This window comes from Buceros rhinoceros, unplaced genomic scaffold (genome assembly GCF_000710305.1).
Source record: "Buceros rhinoceros silvestris isolate BGI_N320 unplaced genomic scaffold, ASM71030v1 scaffold33904, whole genome shotgun sequence".
Lineage (NCBI taxonomy): Eukaryota > Metazoa > Chordata > Aves > Bucerotiformes > Bucerotidae > Buceros > Buceros rhinoceros.
The window spans coordinates 5,823-15,876 of record NW_010407074.1 but is presented as its reverse complement, the minus strand read 5'-3'; the positions used below and the strand labels follow the sequence as shown (position 1 = coordinate 15,876).

The following is a 10,054-nucleotide window of genomic DNA, read 5'->3' as shown; positions in this document are numbered from 1 at the left end:
GCTGGCTGGGAAGGGGGGACAAGAGCGAGCGTGAGCGGATGCCGCACGGGTGTCGCCAGGCTCTGCGCTGGCGTGGGGGAGCCTGCAGGGACACGGGGCTCCTCGTTTGCCGTACAGGGTCAGTGGGCTTTTGGGAGGTGCTCTTGAGAAACGGTCTCGGCCCTGAGATGTTCCTGACTATGGCACTGCTTGGCCAAACTGGGGTCTTGGTTAGAGTGGTGTCACGGTTTGAACCCAGGACAAGTGGTAGCAACCTGTCAGTTCGGTGTGGTTAGAAATAAGAGAATCTAAGACAGTCTCAGCTGTCAATATACATACCTATGTCAATGTCTGTGTATCCTTTCTGGACTCGATTCAGGGGGATCTCTGTGCCAGCAGTGCTGTTCACCAGCTGGCACGCTCACAAAGGAGAACAGCTCAGCATACAACAGACAGTAACACGTTTTCTTAAGATAGTGACTTCGCATCCTGCAGTGAGATGGTTTTGCCGCACCACCAGCTGTCCCACTCTGCTGCAGCTCGCCCCTGAAAGGTGGGCCTCATGCAAGCTGACACGGTCTCCGTGACCTAAACTAGCACAAACACAAATTCCTCCCGCTGATAAAACTCTTTATGCAGCTTAGTGGAGCCTTGTAACTCGGTGCATGGAAACTCCAGCAAGTGGGAAGCTCGTCTGGCACTGAGACTTTTCCTAGACTGGCTCTGTGGAAAGAGTTGAGAGCTCGTGTACAATCCTTGACACCAGGAGGTGGCAGCCAGACAGTGCTCCGTGATTCAGTCACATAAAACTGCGATACTGGAGACTTGCCTTTCACAGATGACAGCCTGTTTCTTGTAATCTTGATTAAGCCGTGTCTTAGGGGCTCCTTAAGACTCTTAGAGCATGAAAAGCTGGCCTGTAGTCTATCCAGGCTTTGGGGATGGAAAATAAAAGCCTGGAAATGAAATTCACTTGAAGATAAATAGTTCTGAATGAGCATTCCAGCCCTTTTAACTCCTATGGACTCAAGAATGGGGGCATAGGGCTTCCCACGGTTGGGTAAGTGAAAAGGTAAAGCTACTCCTTGATGTGTTGTTCCAACGTAGTCATGACAACTGCTGCCTTTCCCCCCGCGCAGCATACGCACAGCTTTCAGATTCATTCCTCTTTGTTCCCTGGGGCCATCCCCACGGGTTTGTATCGCAAGGAAGTGAGCTGCGGACGGGGAAGGGACAAGGGGCCGGGGTCCCTCCCACCGGCTCCGTCGCTGCTGCCTGCGTTGTGGTGTGGAAGTCTTGCATCGAGGTTATGGCAACATCCAGCTGTAGGAATTGGTGTGCGTTAAAGCACAGAATGAGCTTGTGTTTGGATTGGAACCTTCCCACTTTGCTTTGAGGGTTCAGGGAAGATCACTTATGTACTGAGAGTTCTTCAGTGCCTTCCCAATAATTCTCCCTGGAAGACTGGACAACTTCCCAAGTTAGCGTAGCTGACCGAGAAGGAATTTTGGTACTGAGAACCACGGGAGATGAAGCGGGAGCTACACACACCAACTGCGTGCAGTGAAAACCTGACGGTGCGGGTAAGGCTCTTACCGGGGGCCGCGGCTGAGCTGAAGAGCTCGCCTTCGTCACTCTGCCGCTCACCCAGATTCTCTGTCGTGAAGAAAGTGTTCCCTCAGTTGCTCGCAATATCTGGTTATAGCCCTGAAGCACTTGAAACAGAGCACCACAGATGAGACTGCGTGTGTCCCGAGATAAACAAGGACCTGTGATAAAATTAGTGACACTTGTAGCCTTAGTAAATACTTCTGTAAGTATGAGATAGGGGGGACAAATAATACTGACCTGGGAATAGCAGCAAATCAAGATGTGCTCTTTAGCGCCTGGAAAGGTTTACTGGCTGAGTTAATTTTCACTGTGGGCTCAATGCGGTGTTCAGGCCAACAAGAGCCTGGGCTCTGTTGCCTTCGACATTTCTAGCAAAATACTTGGCATAAGAGTGAAGACTGTCTTTTGCAGATCAGACGCTGGAGGTTCGGCACATCCTCAGTGTCTGAACCACTGTTTTCTAATACTGCTAGATTATTTTGCAAGGTTATTTGATTGAAAAAAAGTGAATCCGGGTTGTTCCAAGGACACAAAGTCGCCTTTTAGTTCTAATCTTCAGGCAACCTGTGCTATGCTGTCCTTGAAATCTGGTATAAAACGGGCTAAGTGCTGATTGAGGTGGCGTTTTCAGTGTCCGTTGGCTGCTGCGATTTGGAGGTGAGACTTTCTTGTGTTTTGATGCCAGACTTTAACGAGACCAGAGTCTGAGAGCTGCTCTCACAAAGCAGGAAAACAGGGTATGTCTGAAGAATAAACTTTAAAGCTGGATCCTGGAGCCGTAGCTGCACTGCTGAGGGTTTACCCCTCACTGTGCGGTTTGTGGTGGTTTATCATCCTTTGCAGTCACTGAGGTCTCTCCTGCCTTCCTGTGGTTGTTAGAAAGGAAGAGTTTTGACCCTTTTTGTTAATCAGATCTTACGTTTTGGCAGGAGCTTTATCACTTAGGGTCTTCCCATAGCGTTTGTGTTTGAGCCTGATGCCTTTGTGAACAGGGAGGACTAAAAATACTGTAAGTGTTCTGGTTTTAGATGGTCAGAAGAGTTTCTGTACAGTGTGGACAGGGTGTTGGAGCTCTGCAGAGAACCTGCCTGCGGTGGTCAGAGCAGCAGAGAGACAAAGAGCTGGCTGCGACCACCAAGGAGGTTCGGAACAAAGCTTACCCACTGGTATCTCTCCGTGGTGGCCTGATGGCACCCAACAGTCCGTCAGCCTGGGAGTACCTGCATGAGACGCCACGAACTGGGGTAACTGGCAGGGAGGCGGAGTGATCCAGCAGTCACCTGATACTACAACTATGATTCTCAACCATCTCCGCTCCTATATTTGATCAAGGAAGTCTCGTGGTTCCATTTCCTTTATTCTTCACTCACAAGTGTCTTTTGGAATAGCGGTATTCCAGGGTTGCCTTGATCCTTGCCTAGATGATTTTTGATGTGGTTGGTTGTTTTATTTTAATCCTCTGTGACACAGCCCGCAGCAGTGGGTAGCTGCTGAAGCTGCCCAGATAGAATTGTTCCCCACTCGCCATGTTGATCCAGGCTTGCTTCAAAAAAGGTTCTGTGAAAAGTGCTTCGACTGGTTTTTTTCAGTGTTGTCTTCACTCCACGTGCTCATGGCTTTCAAGGCTTTTTTCTGGAAGCTGCAGTCAGTTACAGATAGAGAATACTCGGGTTATCTGACGGGTGGTGGAAGAATTAAGGGGTAAATGTGGTGCAGTTCTTGCTGGTGTCTAGCAGCTTTGTTTGTGCTTCCCCACACATTTCCTCATTCCCCGTTTCTGATGCATCAGCGATCTCTTTATGTGCAAGGAACAGAGTGTCAGGTCTTGCCTTGCGGGAGTTGGTGGTGGCTTTGCTGTTCACCAAAGTGAAGCATCAATTTTGTCTGGCACGTGTAACAAGAGGGGGAGGAACCTCTCTCAGATAAACAGCGTTTCTAGCGCCTTTTGGTAATTGGTGCTTTTACGACAGACACTGGATGACTGAGCCCTCTCATTTGAGTCTCATTCATCTGCCATTCTTCTACAATTTGACCTTGTTGCAGGCAGAACCTCAAAGATGTAGAACAGACGTGCACCTTCAAGGCTCAGAATGGAAATAAAAATTGTATTTCGTTTCCGTCTAATCTCATGATTTGGTGCTCACTTTGTCTGAATGCGTGTGATTTTTCACTACTGGGTTACGATGTTTGTCTGTTCTATAGCAACCTCCAGTTAGGGATCCCCAAGATCCAGCTCCTTTGCAGGGAAGGAGGAATTCCAGCAGCCCCACAGCTCTGGAGAGTACCTGGAGAGTCACTCTGTTACATGGAGACCTCTGAGCTACAGAGGGATTAGTTTTGAGAGCAAGCCCGAGTAAGATGTGCAAATCTGCGTTAACTTCTTTTTTCCTTCAGCTTCACCAGTTCCTCCCCATGTTGTTACATGAGTGGTACGGGTGAGGACTCCTGATTGTTAGGCATAGCTACAGGTACCTGTCCCTCCGCTGCCTTACGTCTGTGGCGCTGCATTGGCAGGAGCAGTGTTGTTACACACGCGGGTTTGTCGGAATGCTGGCATCTCCCGACAAAGCGGATTTTGAAGTCCTTTAGCCTGACATTACTAAATGCGCAGTGGAATCTGATCCCAGATTCTCCCAGGGTTTTATCAGCACTTCATCCTCCAGGCTGGTATCAGTTTCTTCCCAGCGCCGTGAGCCAAAATGCGGTAATCAGGTTTGCGTAAAATAAATGAAGGCAGCACCTGTCCCTGCCTTCGGAAGCCGGTGCCGTGGGTAGGATGCTCCATGACCTTTGCAATGATCACTTCATTTGACTGGTTTGGTCACCCCTGCCCACCCCCAGCCTATAAGGTAGGTTCACCTGTAGAGTCTCCAGGTCATGAGGGGTGACACAGATGGCTGAGCAGTCCTAGCTGTGTGTCACGGGTACGTTCTAGGGAGCTGCATTAGCTGTGCTTTATGTTTCAGTTCTGGATACGGGCAATAATTGTTGGCTGGGATCTCAACTGCTCTAAGTGCAGCCACAAAAACGCTGAACCCCGGTTCTGCGAGGCTGGTGTAGTTAATACGTGGTGTAGGTTTCTCAAGTTAATCCTGGCAGCCAGCGGTAACTGTGTTCACTCATGCTTAATACCTTCTTGACAAATGATTTTATTTCCACAAATTAAAAGATCTGCAGCAAACAGAAAAAAAACCTGCAGAGCATTAAAGTTTGAGCCATCTCAGTCGCCCTCTCCACTATTCTGTGGAGTTCCTCTGCTTGTCACCTTCGCAGTGGGTGGCGATACCTTTTTCTAAACAGAAGTGGAAGACCTCCCCTAGGTGCTTGGGGCCTGTGAGGTGAATTATGTGACGATCGATACAAAGTCCCGCGTTGCCAGTGCTCAGTTTGCGGGTTTGGCTCTGGGTGTTAAGGTATTTTTTCCCTTTTATTGTGCTCGCTAACGCAAGTCTGACCTGTTCTTGGCAGGTGCTCGCATATCCTTCTGACTTTTGCTGCTGTTTGAATTTCAGCTGTCGTGTCTGTTGTCTGTTCTGACAGAGTGTAGACCTGGATGACCACTACAAACCCGATTTTAGAAGAGTTTTTAGTTCTTCCACCATTGAAAATGGGCATCAGTCTTCATCAGGTACGAACAGGGCATGAAGTGCTTGTAAAATACTCGATCCTGGCAGTCAGAGCAGCTCTCGCATGTTGGAAGCACAGGAACCTGCTGTGGTTTCAGCACGGGCGCTGGTACCATTCAGCTTTATCTCCTAATTAGGAGAGTTCAGCTCACAAACTTTAGTGTTAAGCTTGAGCTGCGGCGTTTCATAAATTCGAAGACTCTTACTTATCTTGGGCCGCTAGTGATAATGAGGGTGGCTGTGGGTGCCATCCAAAAACATTTTGCAGATGATCCGTCTGCTTCCATCGTCCTTTGCTGGAGGAGGGTCTCGCCCGCAGCGTTTCATAAACCTGTGAGCAGACGCTAGTGGCTCGGCCCTCTGAAGGAGCTGTTCCTGCCGAGGTGCAGGCAGCACAGGTATGGTCGCTGCCGGATCACTGACACCAGCTGCCTCTGCAGCACGCTCTAAGGGTGTGATCTCCCACAGGAGAACTAGGTGGAATAACTCCAGCGACTTCTAAAATAAAGTTGTTGCATGGAAATTGGTTTGTAACTTGCTTACAGTTCTGCAGCTAGATTCTCTTCCTCTCTCCTTTGTATTCACCAGGTCAGGCAAAAGTCTCCCAAGAGCTGACCTCGTTCCACGCGTCAGACTCTTCCCCTGAAGCCCATGCCCCTGCAGTCACCTTGCAGATGCCCCACCTTCCAGTCACTGCAGTCACCAGGGGCTCAGAGAAGTTTTCGGGAGAGACCATGAGTTCGACAGGAACCACTAGTGTGTCTGCTGGCCTGCTGGGACAGAGCAAGAACAAAAATGGCATGGCAATAAAAACTTCTAACCAGGCAGGTAAAAGAGACAAAAATAATTTGTTTGCTGAAACTGGTGCTATGGGATTGCCCTGTGAGCTAGTGGTGACTGTGAAACCCTGTTTCTGTGGCTGCGTGTCCCGTGGTGGGACACTGATTTACAATATTGTGGGTCCTAGGCGGAGCTTTAGGCGCTAGTGTCACATCTGCTGAGAATTTGGGCTGCCTAATACAGTTCACGGTGCAGTCTGTCCTGCAGCATCGTTACTGAACAAGTGTCTCTTCACTGTGGCCAGCTGTTTTAATGACAGTGGCAGGAGTTTTTAGTGCTTTAGGAGCTGAGGCCCCTGGAGAAGCTAGGCAGATACTTGGCCAGTGGAGTCAGCAGTCATTTGGAGGGAGGTATGACCGACGGCGGACTGACAGATGTACACGAGTCAGAGTGAGTGCAGAATCTTCTTATATCTAAATTGAGTTTGAAACAAAATTTCTCATTTCATTCCTACTGAAGTCATTAATCTTTGGGCTTATTTCCTGTACGTTTAGTGATGGTGACACTCACTGACCTGTACTTACAGCCTGCTCTGTAATTAGAGAGACCAGGCGAAACTGCCAGCAAGAGATAGGGATTATCTGCAGACTATTCTTCCAACTTTTACCTTACTAAAGCTAAGAATGGAGCAAAGCTTCCTTTGTTGTTTTGGGTGTTTTCCTGCTGTTTCAGTGAAGGCCTGGAACTCAAGTACAGTGAGAATGCTGGATTCATCAGCCACCGAAGGTGAGTGGTGCCATCAGTGTGTGCTCGTGCCACGCAGACTGAGAGGGGTTCCATGCTGCGTGTCTGGGACACTGAGAGCTGAGCCTGTAGCTGTGATTAGGAGGTATTTTGTAATATTAAAATTGCGAACAAGACCGCCTGCAGGTCCAGTTTCCCAGGTATCACGGGAACTTGTTTCCCTGGATCAGATGCTCAGTCAGTTCAAGGCGAGGGGTGCTCACCTGTGCTTGCACAGGGGGGTACATGGGGACCGCTCAGCCTCTGCAGCGGTCACGGCAGGTGCCAGAACAGTCTGAGCAGTGCAGATTTCAGCTGACCAAGTGAACTGCCAAAGTCACGGCAGCTGGAAAGCGGTGGGCCCACCCTGTGGATGCTGAAGCAGATTCCTTTGAGCAGAACAGCGGTAAGTAGTCTCCTTCATGTATGAATGTGTCAAAGGACAAAAAGCCTTCAGGATTTTTTTATTTCAGTCGATGTAGATGGGATGAGCTTTATCCAGAAGTACTTCTGACTGATGTCACCAAGCTGTTGCTGTCTACACAATGTACTGGCATTTCACAGCGGTCCCAAGTGTCAGTTTAGCAAAGATACAGCTCATCCAGAATAGGGGTCCCAGTCTTCCTCAGCTTAAAACCTCTGAGATTTGCATACATACCCAGCAATTGTTTGTGGTCCCAAATTTGTCATATCGGCACGCTGGCATTTACCAGGGTGTTCTACATGAGAAGTCTAGTTGATCTGGATCCCGTCTGTGAGCGGTGGGGAGAGGTCAGGACAGTCATCAGGCTGGATTGTTTCTAAGATGTCAGTATTTCCTTGTTTATAGAAGGAGCCTTCGAGAAATGAGTCGGTGGCTTATGCAACAAGTTTTGGGTTCGGTGTGTTAAAACTGGGCAGGCTGCTCTGTGCTCCCAGAGCACACCTGCAGCCCCAAGCTGGGCTCTAAGGCCGAGCACTAAAGGTGGAACCTCAGGGGTGGGAGGAGGAAGATGCAGAGCTGGATTTAAGCCACCTTTGGAACCTGTTCTACTTTACAAACTAAAATGTTTCCTGGTGGGAAAACAGATAATTTAAATCACGTTCCTGATCGTGGCGGACTTCCCAGTACGCCTTGTGCCTGTCGGAATGACTGCTGCAAGACGAGCTGTAGCACCATTTCTTCCCTCCACTGAAGTGTCCGTGGCAGTGTGCCCTCCTCGGAGGGCCTGAAATGATCCAGCCTTCCCAGAGCAGTTCTGTCACAGGCGTCCTCTCACCCTCCTCTCTGGGACGGTTACGCTGTACTCACTGCCGTGCCGCAGTTTTGCAGAGGGATTGAGCCTCTGGGGAAAGCCCCTCCCCGGCTCTTAGCGTACTGAAGGGAGAGGTCTGAGGCTTTTCACTGTGGTGAGTGAAAATCAGCGTGTGGCTGGCTGTCAGGAAATGCTTTGAACACACATGAGGAAAGGCGATAAAATCAGCCTCTGCCCTGATGCATCTTGTTTTTCTTGCTGTTTCACAGAGAATACCAGCTGTGTCGCTAAGTCTGTCTCAGCTGTGAGCTATGGGACGAGTAGCGGAACCAAACCCGGTGACAGGTACGTGTTTTTTCTTGACGTTTTGGTAAGCCCTGGTGGTCAGTGTAGTCTCAAGGGACGGGTGTTCTGCTGGCTTGGAGAACGGGGGAGTCCCACATGCTGTATTTTAAGCCAGTTAAGGATTGTGAGCTTCCCTGGGGACAGGAAAGTGGAACAGAGGTGGGAAGGGATGAAAATCTTTTGTAGAACAGTGTAAAGCAGAGGTAACTGTGGATTTCAACGTTGTAAGAGTGTTAGTAAAATTCTCGGTGCCAGCAGTGGATTTTTGGGAGGAGCAGCAAGTTGTCAGGCCGTTGGGAGACACCTTTACAAATACTCAGCTGTGTTTGAAATTTATACTTCGGGCTTATTTTTGGAAACCAACATGACTGCCATCAAATATCCATATTTTGGCTAAGCCTAGAGTTTAGTTTGTAAATAAATGCCTTGCTGAGCACTACTCACATTCTTGATTAACTTGATTAACAGTTGCTTAGTATAGAATTACAGGGTATTACAATTACTACTGGCCTATGCAGGCATCCTCGGCGTGCAAAATATCCATCAAGGAAAATGGGAGGGAAGACAATTTAAATCTCTTAAACCGGGCCTGCGTCTGCCTTGAAATTTGTCCCAAATTTGGCATTACCTGTTCTTTGAGTTAGTCCCAGCATCAGCACTTCGATATTTGAGTCACGACACACGGAGTGTTCCGGAGAGCTTGCTGTAGGATCTGACCTCCATCTGTTCTGGGAATTAATGTGTGACACTGTGATTACCTTTGCCTCAGTTTCTCCATCGCTGCCGTGGGGAACATTGCTAAATGCGATATGTGCCTGGCTTCGTTACTGCTGATGAAGTGGTTTGTGGCTCAGATAAACACAAATTAGAATATAATCCTGTATTTCTCAACTTACCAGCTTGCAGTCAGTCTCTGTACTATAAGTAAATATTTGGAAGAGTAATTCAGGAAGTACTTTCAAGTTCTATTTTTAAAGTGTGACTTACTCTCCAGGAACCCCAAAGCTGGAAATTTAAGGGATTTGGTGCTCCTGTGTGGTCACATTTTCTTTTTTTCTTTTTTCTTAAAGGTGTTTAGTTGTTCTAGTCAGTGCCTCAAAGCATTTGTGACTTGTCCACGTATGTCTCATTTGTAAAAGTACCTTAGACTCTCATTTACTGAAGTGCTGTTGTCTGTCAGTAAAACTTTGTCTCATTCAGGTCCTCTGGAAGCAGCTGTTTGGGAAGGTTTAGAGCAGGCAACAGCTGGACCTTTATGCTGGCTCCTGCAGAGATTTACTCTTTTGTTTAACCACGTACTTCTCACGTTATGTTTCTCCAGCGCCACTGACAGTTACTGTGAAGCGACCCCCAGCTCTCAGTCCTCTCCTCCCACTGCGCGTCGCCAGGTTGAAAGGAGGAGAGAACTGGTGCGGTCGCTGACGCTCCCACGGACTTCAGAAACCCAGGCCAGGAAAGCGCTTCTGGAGAAGCTCGAACATGATAGTGGGAAGTACGTCACCCCCCTTGTCTCCAGAATGGGTTTGTTAATGGGAAGCTGAATTTGTCAACGACTACCAGGAGAGGACAGCTGGGTGGGAGGACTCTCAGTGTAGGATTTTGAGCTTAGGGACAATGTGAGGTCATGTATAACTTCACAGACTGAGCCCTGGAAATTCACAGCTACGGATTCCTCTGGCTTTGGAGTTGTTCAGC

The 10,054-nt window shown here is 48.6% G+C and overlaps 1 protein-coding gene across 1 annotated transcript in view; it reads left to right on the top strand.

Annotated features, from left to right (window-relative positions):
* Positions 1-4,373: 4,373 nt before the first annotated feature.
* Positions 4,374-10,054, top strand: part of SMTNL2 (smoothelin-like 2) — a 9,512-nt gene continuing 3,831 nt past the window's right edge. Inside the window, exons 1-5 of the mRNA XM_010134360.1 lie at positions 4,374-4,439; positions 5,131-5,218; positions 5,805-6,044; positions 8,284-8,359; positions 9,681-9,851. Coding sequence (XP_010132662.1) covers positions 4,374-4,439; positions 5,131-5,218; positions 5,805-6,044; positions 8,284-8,359; positions 9,681-9,851 — 641 coding nt within the window. The remainder of the gene's footprint in view (positions 4,440-5,130; positions 5,219-5,804; positions 6,045-8,283; positions 8,360-9,680; positions 9,852-10,054) is intronic.